This window comes from Leucoraja erinacea, chromosome 40 (genome assembly GCF_028641065.1).
Source record: "Leucoraja erinacea ecotype New England chromosome 40, Leri_hhj_1, whole genome shotgun sequence".
Lineage (NCBI taxonomy): Eukaryota > Metazoa > Chordata > Chondrichthyes > Rajiformes > Rajidae > Leucoraja > Leucoraja erinaceus.
The window spans coordinates 4,250,799-4,267,655 of NC_073416.1; the positions used below are offsets into that span (position 1 = coordinate 4,250,799).

At 44.1% G+C, this 16,857-nt stretch overlaps 1 protein-coding gene across 7 annotated transcripts; it reads left to right on the forward strand.

Moving 5' to 3' along the window:
* The first annotated feature begins 3,467 nt into the window (after nt 1-3,467).
* pym1 (PYM homolog 1, exon junction complex associated factor) lies at nt 3,468-13,718 on the forward strand. Of its 7 annotated transcripts, none has more exons than XR_008726383.1 (4): nt 3,468-3,684; nt 8,576-8,669; nt 8,780-8,862; nt 12,512-12,650. XR_008726383.1 is itself a non-coding variant. In XM_055664487.1 (3 exons), the coding sequence occupies exons 1-3, from the start codon at nt 4,964-4,966 to the stop codon at nt 12,993-12,995; spliced, it is 606 nt and encodes a 201-aa protein (XP_055520462.1). In that variant the 5' UTR covers nt 4,839-4,963; the 3' UTR covers nt 12,996-13,718. The 7 variants fall into 7 exon arrangements, 2 of the variants coding, with proteins under 2 accessions (XP_055520462.1, XP_055520461.1); XR_008726380.1 differs by lacking the exon at nt 3,468-3,684 and adding an exon at nt 4,928-4,991; XR_008726382.1 differs by lacking the exon at nt 3,468-3,684 and adding an exon at nt 4,987-5,114.
* Nucleotides 13,719-16,857: the final 3,139 nt, after the last annotated feature.

The following is a 16,857-nucleotide window of genomic DNA, read 5'->3' on the forward strand; positions in this document are numbered from 1 at the left end:
TTCACTATTGCTGCTGCTTAATTTCTATAGTGTCCTTACTTTCAACTTGTATAAGTTTAGTGACTCAAATTGGTGGTGTTTATACGTATATTAAAATTGAAGGTTTCGACAGATTAAAGTGAGAGAATCTGGTTTCTTGTGTCTGAACAGTCAATTTATCACAAGGCACAGATTTAAAATATTGATATAGTACTGGATTCTGTTCAGTGGGTGGGAATGCTGGGATGTGGAATTCTCTGCTCAATTAAATTTTATTGGACATTCTTGGCAATAAAAATTTTAAACTAACAATGTTGGCTGTAATTAGTTTTGGTTTATTATTCATGTGTACCAAGATACAATGGAAAAATCTGTTCTGCATCCTCAGCAAATCCTACCAGGCATGAGTAGTACAAGTGGCGCAAAAGAGAAAATAAACCATGCAGAATATATTGTTAGTTATAAGTGCACGTCCACAACGAGGCAGATTGGAAAATTGTGAATTTATTCATGACTTGTGAGAGGTCCGTTCAAGAGTCTGATAACAAGGGGGAAGAAGTTGGTGGCTCATGCTTTCAAGCTTTAGTATCTTCTGCCTCAGGAGAGAGGGAGAAGAGAATGACCGAGGTTTGAGCTGTCCTTGATTAGATTGGCTGCCTTTCTGAGGCACCAGGAAGGGAGGGGAGAAAAGGCTGGTTTGCATGATGGACTGTGCTGGGTTCACAACCTTGGACAGAGAAGGGCATTTCCTGACTGATCACCAGACTGATTCCTGGGATGTCAGGACTTTCATATGAAGAAAGACTGGATAGACTCGGCTTGTACTCGCTAGAATTTAGAAGATTGAGGGGGGGATCTTATAGAAACTTACAAAATTCTTAAGGGGATGGACAGGCTAGATGCAGGAAGATTGTTCCCGATGTTGGGGAAGACCAGAACAAGGGGTCATAGTTTAAGGATATGGGGGAAATCTTTTAGGACCGAGATGAGGAAAACCTTTTTCACACAGAGAGTGGTGAATCTCTGGAATTCTCCGCCGCAGAAGGTAGTTGAGGCCAGTTCATTGGCTATATTTAAGAGGGAGTTAGATGTGGCCCTTGTGGCTAAAGGGATCAGGGGGTATGGAGAGAAGGCAGGAACAGGATACCGAGTTGGATGATCAGCCATGATCATATTGAATGGCGGTGCAGGCTCGAAGGGCCGAATGGCCTACTCCTGCACCTATTTTGTATGTTTCTATGAAGGAGCACCTCCATTGCCTGTGGGAGCAGTGATTGGAATATGCCCTCAGTTGGGAGGAGTAGTAGTTTGGTCAACAAGTGTGGAATATGAGTCAGATTAGTTGGATAGATGACAAATTGGCAGCAGAGGCTCATTTGAGCAGATGATAAATGAAGGTGATAATTTTTAGAGTGCTCCCTCTGTTCCAAGCAAGTGGCACCATCTTCTGGTAGAACCTACCAGGTTGCCATACATTCATACAGTGCTCTCCATAATGTTTTGGACAAAGACCCCTCATTTATTTATTTGCCACAATTCGAGATTTGTAATAGAAAAAAATGACATGTGGTTAAAGTACACCTTGTCAGATTTTAATAAAGGCCATTTTTATACATTTTGGTTTCACCATGTAGAAATTAAAGCAGTGTTCATACATAGTCCCCCCCAATTTCAGGGTATCAAAGTGTTTGGGACACCAATATCATGTAAATGTGGGAGCATCTTCACCAGAAGCGCCATCATGGTTCAAGAAGGCACTTTCTCAAGGTTAACTAGGGAAGGGCAGTAAGTGCTGGCCAGATCCTCATAGAATTATTCCAGTGCACCTTGCACCCTCTATTAATTTGAGGTTAACCTGACTTCAGTAGTCTGTATCCCACCTCACACCAAGCCCAATTTACCCATCACTTCAATGAGTCCTGCAATGGCTTGATTTTAACATTCTTATTAGATTAGATTAGATCCTTTATTTGTCATTCAGACCGTACGGTCTGAACGAAATGTCGTTACCTGCAGCCATACATATAATAATACAATAATGAACAGACAGTAAACACAAATTAACATCCACCACAGTGAGTCCACCAAGCACCTCCTCACTGTGATGGAGGCAAAAATCTTAGGGCTGCAGTCTCTTCCCTCCTCTTCTCCCTCTGCGCTGAGGCGATACCCCACTGGGCGATGGTACAAACAGTCCCGCGGCTCACCGAGCTCCGCGAACGGGCCGGTTCGAACACCGCGGCCCGGGGTAGTCGAAGCTGCCGCCCTCCTGTCCAGCGGACACAGCTGTTGACGACGTCGTCCACTGACCCGCGGCCGAACCCCGGACTCAGGCCGCCGGCGCCAGAACGCCGTCTCAGCCACCGGAGCACTGTCCCAGCCCCGAGCCGGGTCACCCTCACGTGAGCGTCTCAGCCCCGCGCCAAGCCGCCCCCACGGGAGCGTCTCAGCCCCGCGCTGGGCCGCCCTCATGGGAGCGAGCCCAGGGCGAGTCCTGACAGGCTCTGCCTCCGGAGCCTCGAGGTCGCCAGCTCCCCCATTAGGCCTCAGCGCAGACGGAGGCAGAGAAGGGGGATACGACAAGATTAAAAATTAATTAATTAAAAATTATATGTTCTAATCCCTCCATAGCCTGCCCTCTCCCTATCTCTGAGGATAATATAGAGACTACACCACAAAGGTAAAGCATTCTCCCAATATGTCCAGTGCCATTGGTCATACTCAACAGGCCTCCTCGCTCTTTATCAGCATTTCATTGTAACCTTGTGGTGCCCTGCAATCTTTGCTTTCTCCAACTGCTAAACATGGATAGTCAATGGTTGGCATGGATGTGATGGGCCAAAGGGCCTGTTTTTGTGCTCTGACCTTTCCTCTACCACTCTGCTTTAGAAATATCTTAAGAGCCAATAGGATTGATTATGATCATAATAATACACAAAATGTTGGAGTAACTCAGCAGGACAGGCAGTATCTCTGAATGGGTGATGTTTGGGGTTGAGACCCTTCTCCAGACATAAATTCTTTAATTCAATGTAAACTATTTTACATAGCATGGTGTTAAATTAATGTGATGCAAAACTAATTGCATGAGAAGATGTGCCATTTAGTTTCACAAATCTTACCACTGTGGGGGGGGGGGGGGGGGGGGGAGGGAAGATGTAATATTTAATAAGAACTTGAGGGGCAACTTTTTTCACACAAAACATGGTAGAGATATGGAATGAGCTACTGGAGGAAGGTAGTTGATGCAAGTAATATCACAATGTTTAAAAATATTTGGACATGGGCCAAACACAGGCAGGTGGACAGAAATGTTGGAGAAACTCAGAGGGTGAGGCAGCATCAATGGAGCGAAGGAAATGGGCAACGTTTCGGGCCAAAACCCTTCTTCAGACCAAAGCTCCTATAGCTATATAGGATCTTTGCTTCAGACTGATGTGAGGGGGCGGGGGCGGGAAGAAGAAAGGAAGAGGAGGAGCCAGAGGGCTGAGGGAGAGCTGAGAAGGGGAGGAGACAGTAAGGACTACCTGAAATTAGAGAAGTCAATGTTCATACCGCTGGGGTACAAACTGCCCAAGCAAAATATGAGGTGCTGCTCCTCCAATTTACGGTGGTCCTCACTCTGACCATGGAGGAGGCCCAGGACAGAAAGGTCGGATTGGGAATGGGAGGGGGAGTTGAAGTGCTGAGCCACCGGGAGATCATGTTGGTTATTGCGAACCGAGCGGAGGTGTTCGGCGAAGCGGTCACCAAGCCTGCGCTTGGTCTCGCCGATGTAGATCAGCTGACATCTAGAGCAGCGGATGCAATAGATGAGGTTGGAGGAGGTGCAGGTGAACCTCTGTCGCACCTGGAAAGACTGCTTGGGTCCTTGAATGGATTCAAGGGGGGAGGTAAAGCGACGTGCAGCATTTCTTGTGATTACAGGGGAAAGTGCCCGGAGAGGGGGTGGTTCGGGTGGGAAGGGACGAATGGACCAGGGAGTTACGGAGGGAGCGGTCTCTGCGGAAAGCGGACAGGGGAGGAGATGGGAAGGTGTGGTGGGGTCACGTTGGAGGTGGCGAAACTGACGGAGGATTATTTGTTGTACGTGACGGCTGGTAGGGTGGAAATTGAGGACATGGGGAACTCTGCCTTTATTACGAGTGGGAGGGATGGGGAGTGAGAGCAGTGTCACGGGGTATCGAAGAAACCCTGGTGAGAGCCTCATCTATGGTGGGACAAGTGTAGATGGGACGAAGGGCCTGTTTCCATGCTCTCTGCCACTGCTGATCTGCGAGACTCACACCAATTTTCCCCCAGATCTCATCTCTAGCCAGAAGGATCTGTTCAAATCTAAATTAAAATACAAAAACAGGGATGTTAACGCACACTGTAATCTGGAATTCACTGCCTGCAAGAGCAGTGAAAACAGCACTTTCCAAAAGGGTTAAAAACGGGAAATACTCGGGTCAGGCACCATCCGTGGAGAGAAAAGCAATGTTAACATTTTCAGGTCAATGACCTTTGATAATGTTTTAGAGGGGACAATTTGATAATTTTTTGGAGGGGACAAAAAAATGTTCTGGAGGAGACAAAAATGAAGTGCAAACTCAATGGGCTGAACGTCCTCCTTTAATGCTACAATGAATCTCCTATCAATCTTTCTCCAGCATTTTTGAGTACCCCCTATCAATCAGATCAGCCACGGTTGAATGGCCTCAACATGCTGCTCCTACAAGATACATTTATTTATCCTGTACCTAATAATCCACCTGGTGTTAATTGGATTGAGATATAATATGACTGTAAATGCGGGGTTTTGCTTCCTTGTGCAAATACTGGAAATAAAAGAATGTGATCGTCTGCACTTTCCCTGCGCCTTGGGAGGGGGCTAGGTTTGTCGTGTTGGTTCTTGCCCTGCAGCAGGCGGCCACACCCGCTGACACACACACTCACCCCCTGCTGGTTCAATTGAGATCGTCACTCCACAGACAGAGCCGCCATGGAGGCCGTTCCCGTCGCCGACTCTGGTAGGGGGCTCGCTCTTCGCGCGCGTGGGCGCGTGTGTGTGTGAGGGAGAGGAACCAACTCGACATTGTTGGGTTTTGTGCGCGTGTTGAGGTTAAGTGAAGATACGAATTGCGTGGGAGAAGGTCGGTTTTAAAACCGTGAGAGGGTTTGCGGGGCCTTTGGCGGGAGAGTGCCGCCATGGCGGGCGGGAGAGGGAGAGGAGGGGGGGGGGGGGGGTTGTGAGGTGATGTTTCTGCCGCTGTGGGAGAGCGCGGGCCCCGCTTGACTGCCCCCTTTTCCCCCGCCCGGCGGTTCGAGGAAACTCGAGGCCCGTTTATTTGCGGAGGCCTCTCGTTGTCCCCCCACCCCCACATCCCTCGTCGTCGTCGTCCTGTCCGCCATGGGAGAGGAGACGAGCGGCGCAACTTCCGGCGCGCTCATCATGGCGGCTCCTTATGTGACGGATGAGACGGGTGAGTGGGTTCTTTGGCCGCCGCCGCTCTCTTTCTCCCCCCATCCGTAATAGCCGCCGGTGCTCGGCCTCCAGAAGACGGGTCGGCGCCTTCCCCGTTTGAACTCACCAGTGCGCTTCGGCCGGGTCTCCAGCCCGCAGGCCGCCTCAACTGGCCGGCTAAGAGAGATACGAAAGTCCGAGGCTTCGCTTGCGGCCTAGGGCAAAAAAAAAAAAAAATGGCCTGCCCAGCACTCGAACTCGCAATTGTAAATCTTTTTTGCCAAACACATTGATTAGTTCAAACTTAAATACGTTTTTTTTACCTAGATTTATAATGAACTATTGGTCTAATTTCGAGGGTTTGGTCTGATGCAGAATTATTAACCCTAAAATTTCCCTCACTCCACTCCATTTTGACCATTTAAATCCTTTGTTTGAAATTGAGTCGTTTTAAATGTTAGTATTTTTGAAGCTTGGTACGTCGGAGATTCACGATCCAAAATCCAATTTACTACGCAAGTGAGTTTTGTTTCCATTACACTTTTTTTGAAATTGTGATTTTTAACATTCAGTGAAAATTGCACAATTGGAAAGGTTTTAGGATTTGTTTTTGGTTACATCAACAGTAAGTCAATTGCAGTGGGTGGGCTTTTTCTTTCATTTATTCTGAATGAAAACCATGTACTCTTCTTGAAGGGGGTGCAAAATTGGTGCATCAACGCTCTTGTTTTTGTATATTTTGGAGAGAGGCCCTGGAACCAAGCTTGTCTCTTCAATCAGGAAGGATGCTTGTGAGAGTTAATAGCCAAACGTTGGGTTTTGGGGGGTAAAAAAATTATGACAAGAAAGGCTATAAAACACAACAGCCTATGGCAACTTGTGTTTTTTAAACAAAGTCTAACAATGGCTGGACCTACATAGAAACATAGAAAATAGGTGCAGGAGTAGGCCATTCGGCCCTTCGAGCCTGCACTGCCATTCAGTATGATCATGGCTGATCATCCAACTCAGTATCCCGTACCTGCCTTCTCTCCATACCCCCTGATCCCTTTAGCCACAAGGGCCACATCTAACTCCCTCTTAAATATAGCCAATGAACTGGCCTCAACTACCCTCTGTGGCAGAGAGTTCCAGAGATTCACCACTCTGTGTGTGAAAACTACACGGTGAATGGTAGGACTCTGGGGAGTGTTGTCGAGCAGAGGGATCTAGGAATGCAGTTATGTAGTTCCTTAAAAGTGGTATCACTGGTAGATAGGGTGGTCAAAAAGGCCTTTGGCACATTGACCTTCATAAGTCTTGAGTATAGAAGTTAGGAGGTCATGTTACAGTTGTATAAGGCATTAGCGAGGCCACATTTAGAGTTTTGTGAGGCTGTTGCCAGAGCGCAAGGGCCTGAACTGTAGGGTGAGGGTGAGCAGCCTAGGACTTCATTCCTTGGTGTGCAGGAGAATGAGGGGTGATCTTATTGGAGGCGTTAAAAACCATGAGAGGAATAGATCGCTGAATGCACAGTCTTTTGACCAGAGGACATAGGTTTAGGGTGGGGAGATTTAATAGGAACCTGAGTGGAAAAGGGGTACAGAGAGATGGTGGGTGGATGGAATGAGCTGCCAAAGGAGGTATTTGAGGCAGGTAAGGTCATAACATTTAAGAAATATTTTGATAGGTACTTGAATAAGGACTAGTGCAGATGGGCCGTCTTGGTTGGCATGGGCAAGTTGGGTCGAAGGACCTGTTTCCATGCAGTATAACTTTCTCTCTATGACTCTAAAAATCTAATTGCACTTTGGTAGCCATTGAATTGCCATTTCTTTGGCTAATGAACAAAACAGTTATATTGGCATTTGTGAATTACTGCTGCCTTTGGAATTGGAATCCTGCATTAGTATTTTTCTACTTTTCAAGAGAGAGTTATATTAAGTCAAGTCAAGTCACATTTATTTATATAGCACATTTAAAAACAACTCTTGTTGGCCAAAGTGCTTTACATTTGTTATAAGAATAGCACAACAAAACAAGCTACATACATATATACATGTAGCCCTCACTCTGAGGACCTATTTAGCTCTTAGGGCTAAAGGAATCGAGGGATATGGGGAAAAAGCAGGAATGGGGGTACTGATTTTAGATGATCAGCCATGATCGTGTTGAATGGCGGTGCTGGCTCGAAGGGCCGACTGGCCTTCTGCGCCTATTTTTTCCTACTTATCACAAGGACATCTTGTGTGACTGCTACTTCAGTTAAAAGTGTTGCCTTTGTTTCTGGGAACATGTGCTTGAAAGTGGAGATCTGATATTGCACCCACTTCATTGACAACAATGGAACCCAAGGCAGGCGATTAGGTTCTGTCTTAAGGCACAAAAGAAAGAGCTATGTTGAATCTGTAAAGTAACGGTTCAGTAGCACCTAGGAAAGTTTGGTAGTACATCTGAAAAAAACTGTGAAGAGGGTGCACATCGGATGGTCTTGTGGATGAGAAGCTTCTCTTTGCATTGATGGAGAAGCTGTGGTTGTTAATCTGAGCATGAAAGGTTTAGAGGAGACTTGATAGAGCTGTTTGCAATCATCAATTATCCAATAGGCAAGGGGATAAAGATGAAGTGTTTCAATTTGCAGAAAGTTGAGAATCAGGGCGTGCAGGTCAAAAGAGATCATATAACATGCAATGGAACTCTCGCACAGTGAGTAGTTAGGTGTTTGACTTTGCTGTGTAAAAGCATGTTAGAAGTAGATTTAATTGTGGCTTTCCAAAATGGGACCGGATAAGTACTTTAAAGTATTTGCAGTGGTAGAGAGAGAGAGAGCCAAGAATGAAAATAATTGTATTCATCTTTAAAAAAAAAAAAAGCAGGACCTTAGTTCAATAGGCCAAATATGCTATCACAATCCTGATTGTAATATCCTCCCCCCCCCCCCCCCCTTAATTGTAACACACCACTTATTTTAGACATGACAATACACCAAATGTTAATTGTTCTGAACTTTACTCCTCTGCCGGTTGCTGGATGAGAAGACAATTGTGATTTTGCATGCGGTATTCCTTTGAATATGTTGAATATTTCACAATGAATAGAGTCCCCTCTTAAATCACAGCAGACACTAAACAATGTATGTATTCAAAACTTATTTTTCCTCAACATTTGTAGGAAAATATATTCCAGCATCACAGCGCCCTGATGGGACTTGGCGTAAACCAAGGCGTGTGAGGGAAGGATACGTGCCTCCAGAAGAAGTGCCAGTGTAAGTAACATTTTAAGTGAATTAAATATTTTTTCTGCAATATGTTATGGTGGGGTTGGGGTAGGGTATCCACCTTTTATCTCATTGTATGTTTGTCTGTTCCCCCATAGTTCACACCTACTGTCTCTAAGCACCTGCTGTCATCCACAACAGTGGCACCAATTGTCACATCACAGACTGTTATCCTGTTGAGGTACCAAAGTATTTCAGCTATCTAAAATTTGGCTTTTTTTTTACTTTCCATCATATGTGACTATAATTTTACAGTTCTTGTAGTTGGTGAAGATACTAGCTTTGAGTTGGGAAATGACTGGGTGATCAGAGAGAATGACTTATTGGTGAGCCTGTTAAACGATCATTGTCTTCAACCACACACCTGCAAGTGTGGTTGTGGTGGTTTCACTTTCACTATTTCAACAACTGTCTTTGAGAAGGCTTCTTTGTTGCAAAGTTGATAGTGGATAAGCTGCAGTGCGACCGTCCAGCTTGTGTCCCCAATTGTGTTTTGGCATCTTAATCGAGTGTAAACTGCTGACCATATTAAGTGTGTAACAAGGGGAAGAAATGTAGTCGGCATTCGACTATCTGGTTCCATTTTCAAAATGGCCGTTTGTGTTAAATTCCAAGGATGTCTTCCCACACATTTTACCTGTAGTTCACAGGTGCCTAAAATAATTGGATTTACAGTACCAGTCTATAGTTAGTTTGGCATACCAGCCTGAGATCTTTAGTACCCCAGGAAGAAACGGAAGAAAGTAAAATTGTTGTTTCCTATAAATACCCAACACCAAGATCCCTTGTTGCAAGACTTTTGAGGTGTGGCTAGCTCTGGGATTTAAAAAAAAAGGTCAAGTCCAGAAACCTCAGTGAATTTTGTAAAGCCATTGTCCTAAGTGTTCTCCTTGGCAATGCTGCTTAATTTAACACATTTAATTTCCACATCTAGGTTATGTTAACTAATCTTAGTGGTAGAAGCAATATGGGTGCTGCAGGTAATCTGCGTGCCAGGGCAAAGGAGGACAAGGTTGGCCAGCATTCCTAGCAATTGCCAATGCACTCCTGATTCCACGCTTGTTCACTGCGCAAAGTAGGTTTATTATGCTAAAAATGAAGGCTCATTGCTAGGAATGCTGGCCAACCATGGCAATTCCTAGCAATTAATTTCCCAATTGAGATTGGGGGAAAAGAAATGGATACAGAGCGAAAGCAAATATTGTATATTCAACATTTTGAAGCCCAAGGCAACTTTTCTTCAACTGCTACAGCCATGACACCTCAAAGAGCTGGTGTGGCTAGTTGATTTTTAAGAAGAATAGAAGGTTACCCTCACCATTCCTCTTGGCAAACTCCAGAATAGCACTGAAAACATGCAGGCAGATTGCTCGTGGTTTATGACAACCAAGCATAGAATGGGAAAACTTCTCCTTTATCTCCCTCTTAATTTTCCCTGCTTCCGAGAGAACTAACTAGCTGAGGTTCTCCGCCCCGAACTAACTGTGACATTCAGCACAAGCCCATATGGACTCTGCATGCTGCTGCTAGTTTCCCCTCTTCCTGTTCTTACTACAGTCGAACCCGGAATGTAGTGAGACTTATTTCCACAAATTGTGCCTTTATCCTCAAGTCATTCAGGAGCTCCAAAAAATATGCTTGGCAAACATTTGTAATTGGACACAAATGTTAATTATTATAAACTGGCTAATTTTAATTTTGCAATGTACAAACGTAAAGGGGTAAAATAGTTATTTTAAGCCTACTTCATTAGTGCAGGCATAATTTTGAAACGTGCATTACATGTATTGTGCAATCTTTGTGCAAAATCGCTACGCTGAATTTCTAAGCATGTATCTACTGCATTATAAAAGGAGTCAGATGAGTGTTTATTATTTTCTCATGAGAAATAATGCACTCCTGATTCCATGCTTGTTCACTGCGCAAAGTAGGTTTATTGCGCTAAAAATTAAGGCTCCTTCCACGCTCCCCCCTCTGTTCTCATCTGGAGACCTTCATAAGTGCACTTATTCAATGTGCACCTCTCGCAATAGTGTGCAAACGCTTTTTGTGTTAAGCTGTTATTAAAAATATTTCACCAAAAAAACAGCATTGGACTAATACCTCCATCGTGAATCCATGAGATTTGAATTCTAGTAAAATCACTTGGCACTGTGGATATCAAAGCCAGCAAAAACTGCAGGACTTCATTGCAAATTGCAGCAAAGTAATGGTGTGAAGAAAGCACAAGAAAATGGGTGGGGTTTAGTGGAATGGTTCTCTGCTTCAAAGTTCTCAATGCAGAGTTTCAGGTGTCAGTCTGCCGATGATGGGGGATTTTAACTGGTGGGTGGTGATAGTGGACAAGGAAACTTCAGCTCTTTGGATTTTGGGCCGCAGTTGGAGAGGATGCTTGTGTGGTTAAGGAAGATGGAGGTTGAGGGCATAACTGCAAATGGGGTTATGAAGCTAGAGTTAGACTGGGGTAGGTTTGGCAGCCAGCAAGTGGGATGAAATGGGATTAGAGAAGAGATGGCTTTGGGAGGGGAGAGGCAAGGTTTTTTTGGGGCGGTGGAGTGATCCTTTGGCATAATTGGTGGGGGGGGGGTTTAATGTAGGCAGGATTCTGGCCCTTTGTCCTGTCATTTTCCCTAGTTGATTTTCAGTGTAAGGTGTATGTGATGTGTAATGTAATAAATACAGCATGTTTGAAGTCCTGAGACCATGTATTTAAATTCATAGCTCGAGGTTTGTATTTGCCTCCTTTGATTTTCAATGAATATATTTGCTCCATATGTCACTGCATACTTGTACTGACTTTCACCATGACCTGAATCTCAGTGCTGTATATGCTATAATTGTAAATTGTCCCTAGTGTGAGTAGGATAGTGTTGTTGGTCAGTGTGGATTCAGTGGGCTGAAGAGCCTGTATCTCTAAACTCAACCAGCACCATGACTACGGCCAGCAACCTTTCATGAGAGAAACATCTTACCAGAGCTGTCTTGGTAAGATGTTTATACCATTTATCGCTACTCTCAGTAAAGCCCTATTCATTTCTGAATGATTTTAACAAAAAGTTTCTAATTATAAATATATTTTTTCCAATGTGCTCTCGCTCCTTTTCCATCAGTAGTTTTGGAAGACACCTCTTCAGCAACAGGGTGCCTGCAGAAACTATTGTCTGATATGCATTAACGTTTCCCCATGTCTTCCACCTTGGAGCAGAAGCTACCTTTTACATATTACCACAAATTGGATTTACATACCGATAGACACAGGCCCTTTATTCCAGGAAAAATCCCATCTTTTTACTTTCCCAATTGTAGGATCTGATCTATAAGGGAACAATCTGCCCTTGTGACGACTTATTCAAGTGGTCATGGTTCCTGTTAATAATTGATGCTGTTATTCAGTTGAGAGGCATTACTGCCAAACCCAATCCTGTATTCATTTTGGTGAGGCAGCAAAACTGAGCAAATGGGAGATGTGATTTATCAGGTCCCATTAAGTAATATGCCAGGGGCTCGTTGGGGAAGATCGTTTTTAATACATTGAATGGCTTTGAGTCTTTTCTTCCCAACTCTACATTTATTGGAAAAATGGACCTGTCACTCTTTAGAGGATGACTTGTGCTGCAAAGGTTCTGGATTGTGCACAAGATCAGCTTGGGTTAGAGTTGTTCTCAGTTGGTTTATTGTCGAGGTCAGTGGGTTAGTGCCAGTGAAACTGTAGGTGGGCAAGAGCTGGGAGAGAAAGGGAGCGAGTCTGGGGAAATAGAACTTTGTTGTAAGATAATCTGATTGTATCCCAGTTCGCATGGCCTGTTATTATCTGTATTTGTTGTGTGCAGGTACGAGAACAAGTTTGTGAAGTTTTTCAAAAGCAAACCAGATCTGCCGCCAGGCCTTAACGCAGATGAATCCGACAAAAGCAAGCAGCAACAGTCAAAGCAGGACGGAGAGCTAGTTGGGTTGTCCAAGTCAGCTAAACGCAACCTCAAGCGCAAAGAGAAGCGCAAACAGCAGCAGGAATGTGACGGCACGGCCGAGGCCGATGAGCTGAGCCAAACTTTGCAGAAAACCACCATTGCTGGTGGCAGCGGCAATCGCAATCCGAGCCCGCTGGCGGCGGCTGCTTCACTGCAGGGGGACCACGAGGGAGCAGAGAAGGCAAAAAAGGTAAAAAATCTCAAAAAAAAGCTGCGCCAAATCGATGAACTACAGCAAAAGCTAGACTCTGGTGAGATTAAGCAGGCAACAAAGGAGCAGCTGGAAAAGCTGAGTCGCCGAAAACAGCTGATGGAGGAGCTGGAGGATGTGGAACTGGATTTATAGGGGAAATGTGTACGCTTCCAAGGATGCGGGGTGTGTCATGATTCCATATCCATGCCAAGTAACTGTCAAGACAATAAATGGGTATGCATCCGACTGAGATCAAGGGTCACTCAATGGGACATCAATGCCCATGCTGGTCCTTGTAATTGTGCGGCCTTTCAAGTTAGTTTTAACAGAACTGATGGAACTATTTTTTAAACACTCCTTCGTATGTGCAAGAAAGTGATATGGGATTAATGTACTGTACAGACTGTCAATAGACTACATTTGGTCTTCGCTGTTACACTACGTGACTTTGTGCTGCACCTCTCGCTGTGTGCTCGTCCTGAACCAGGGGCCCGCCATGCTGAGAAGTCTGGAAACCATCTCGGGCACTTCCCACGTAATGGAGGAAAAAAACAATCCAGTGTTTAATTCGCCAGCAATGGTTCTGGCACTTTTTTTTCCCACCTCCTTTCCAAGTTTCTCGTCTTCTTTTGTGCATTGAATTTGGATTGAGAAGCAAATTTAATGATGGGGAATAAGATGTATCATCAAATGGGAACATTGAAATCAAAATGACCCTCTTTGGGGTGCTATTGCACTAACTGATATCTGCTGATTATTTTTCGAATTGTGCTTGCTCCCATTGTTGGGGGATAATTAATTGATATTTGTATGACTCCCATGCGGTGAACTCTTGTCTAAAGATTTTAATAAAATCATTTTTCTGTGTGCCCTTAAGTTGCAGAGTAAGCATGATCAAAGATATTTCTTCTGTATACAAGTGGCAGCTATGCTTCACTGGTATAACTAACTATACAATGCATTAGTGATTTGAGCTAATTGAATTCAATGCTACTGTTAGCTTGTTTCTTATTTTTGATTTTGTGTTTGTGTAATTGGTATCATTACATAATCGTGCCATTTTCTCCGTGGACCACAGGCCGTTCGTTCGACCGACGCTCCAGCTTCTGCACTAATTCATTCCACAGTTAAGTTCTTTGCCATACATCTTGGGGACAAGGCGCAAAGTGAATGCAAATCTCTCCCAAGTTGCACATCTGCATTGGTGTTGGGCTGGTACATGCACACTTACTCGCGTGGGAACGAAAAATTTCTCCGCTGACATTGATGTGATGTAAAACTGTTTTCTTTTCCCACCAATAATACATTTATGTTACATATTCATACCTTCTGAACCTTCTGAATTTGTAGTCGGCAGGGCAGTACTCTGCATACCTCCATAGATAGTAAAGCCTCTGTAAAGTCAGTCAAGATTAGAGGAATGGTGGCATAGCACTTTTCTGGATTCATTGCCAATCGGTGCAATATATTGGCTGCAGATAGGTACGGGCGTTGGTGTGGTATTGCCATTCTTGCGGCTGAATGACAACACGATGAGATTGGCAAAAGAGAACTGAACTGGTAGAGTTGGTTCACTTTGGAGTAGATGTCCACTCAATGATATATGCAGGTAATGTATCTTGTCAGCGCACACCTTTAGTACAGTAATACAAGCAGAGGTCAAGGATGGCTTTTATAATGGTCTATATTCAATGAGAATATCAATGTATTGGCTAATGCTCAATAGCCATATTCATGTTGATTCTGCCCATTGTAATGGGTACCAAAATCAGCAGCCAGTGTTATTTTATATACTTTAATAGATAATTTATTTTGACAGTTTTTAATTGAAAGTTAGGAAAACTGCCAATTCTGTTTGGGACTTTCCTTGCCATTGACTTTTTAACATGTGCTGTACATTTTAGATACATGTTTAGGAACTAACGCATAGTTATGTGAAGGAAAAAGTTAGTCGAGAATGATTAAGGGTTGTAGCAGCTGATGATCAATATATATTTGAAGGTGTGTTTGTCTTAAGTTGGAATCTTGTTTCAATATGACTCGGTGGTCCATTTCAATAATCAAGGATTTGGCGTTCTGAATGCAGGTTTGAAGTGCCCAGTACATTAGTTCATTTTGAACAAGGGTCTCTACAGGGGGCACAAGAACTGTTGCCATTACAAATTCTCATATTCCATGTGGTTCCTTTCTAGTTCCTTGCTCAGTCGTGCAGCCATAGTGTCTACGGTAGTTCAGTCTGCTGGTCTTAGCTCACCTCTGCAACTAATAGAATGGGAATTTGTGGAGTATAAGGCATCACTTAAATGTTAGAAAATTTATATCAGAACTTGTGTGATAGAAACTGCTTTAGTTACTGTGAACTTTGGACTAAATCAGTCAGAAATGCGTGAACTTGGAACAATGTGCTGCTATAATATGAAGTTCATGCCGTTAATTCCTTGTAGCTCAGGTGAATGGGAGATTGTTTTTTCTCCTGAGGAAGACTGGGTATATTAAAAGATGCTGTAACTTTGGTTTAGGTACCAGAGCAGCGCCCAGAGTTCTTGACATTCAATTCAATTCAACTTTACTGTCATTGCACAAATACGAGTACAGGTACAACAAAATGCAGTTTAGCGTCTGGTCATAGTGCAAGATAGTAGAAATAAAATACTGGTTAACAATGTGTGGACTGTGGATAAATTAAACTGGTACATAGGCAAATAAATGTATACAAATGGGAGAGTCTAAAGATAGCTAGCGACGGGACTGTGAGTTCAGCAGTGTAATGGTGTTATTGACAAAGCTGTTCCTCAGCCTGCTTGTGCGAGACCTGAAGCTCCTGAACATGAATTTGAATCCTGTCATGGCAGCTGGGAAACTTAGATTGGAGTGATTAAATAAATCGAGTATTTATGGAAAGCGCTAGCCTTGGTAACCGTAACCATGAAGCTACTGGATTGTTGTAAAAGACCCACCTGGTTCGCTAAAGTCCCTCGGGGAAAGAAATCTATCATACTTACCTGGTCTGGCCTTGGAAGTCCAATCAACTATCCAAAATGGACGCCTCAGCAGGGCCAATCAGGAATGGATGGTGAATATTGGCATTGCAGTAATGTCCGCATTCCATGAATGAAATGTTACATTTCCCAGAATCAGTTGTCCAATCTAAGAGGCATATAGAGTGAAATCAAGGAACTGCAGGTGCTGGTTTGCACAAAAGGACATGTAGTGCAAGAGTAACTCAGCAGGTCAAGCAGCATCTCTGGAGAACATGGACACACTAGCAGAAGCCTTGTCGCGGCACAGCAGTAGTGTTTACTGCCTTACAGCGCGATAGACTCTGGTTTGATCCTGACTACGAGTGCTGTCGATACGGAGTTTGCACGTTCTCCCCGTGACCTGTGTCGGTTTTCTCCGGTGTCTCCGTTTTCCTCCCACACTCCAAAGACGTACAGGTTTGTAGGTGAATTGGCTTGGACATTGAAAATGAATGAATGATAGTTTATTTTGACTGTGGCTAAAACTGAGCCCTCAAATGTGTTTCTAGAAATTGTATCAGGATGAGATGAAAAATACTCACAGTTTTAGATTGTGTGATCTTCCCCCTCTCAAGCCTTCAGGTCGAGTTTGTTGCTTATTTTCACCTCAGACAGTGTTGATGCTTATTTACTTTGAGCACGAGTGATTGGGAGAAAAACTCTATGCTGCCGTTTTCCTTTTCTAGCTGAGGCCGTTGATGTCCATTTGGGTCTGCTCTACAGATGACTTGGTTGAGAGTAGTTAGCTCAGCCCACTTCACAAAGTGGCTCTGATACTTTCTGCTTGCTGCAGTTAAGCATACACAGAGCTATGTCTGCGGTACTTCATAGATGGCATCAGGGTTTGATCCCAGCAGAGGGAGAATCGTTTGTATCTTTGTACCGCCCGTTGTGGAACTAAACCTGAATCTGGTTCAAGGTAGACAAAAATGCTGGAGAAACTCAGCGGGTGAGGCAGCATCTATGGAACGAAGGAAATGGGCAACGTTTTGGGC

What these genes read in the sequence shown, in the direction of transcription:
- pym1 (XM_055664486.1), top strand. Translation starts at nt 5,372, where the DNA reads ATGGGAGAGGAGACGAGCGGCGCAACTTCCGGCGCGCTCATCATGGCG. An exon ending in TTATGTGACGGATGAGACGG is followed by an intron (nt 5,445 to 8,575) that starts GTGAGTGGGTTC and finishes CAACATTTGTAG; the next exon opens with GAAAATATATTCCAGCATCA. An exon ending in CCTCCAGAAGAAGTGCCAGT is followed by an intron (nt 8,670 to 12,511) that starts GTAAGTAACATT and finishes TGTTGTGTGCAG; the next exon opens with GTACGAGAACAAGTTTGTGA.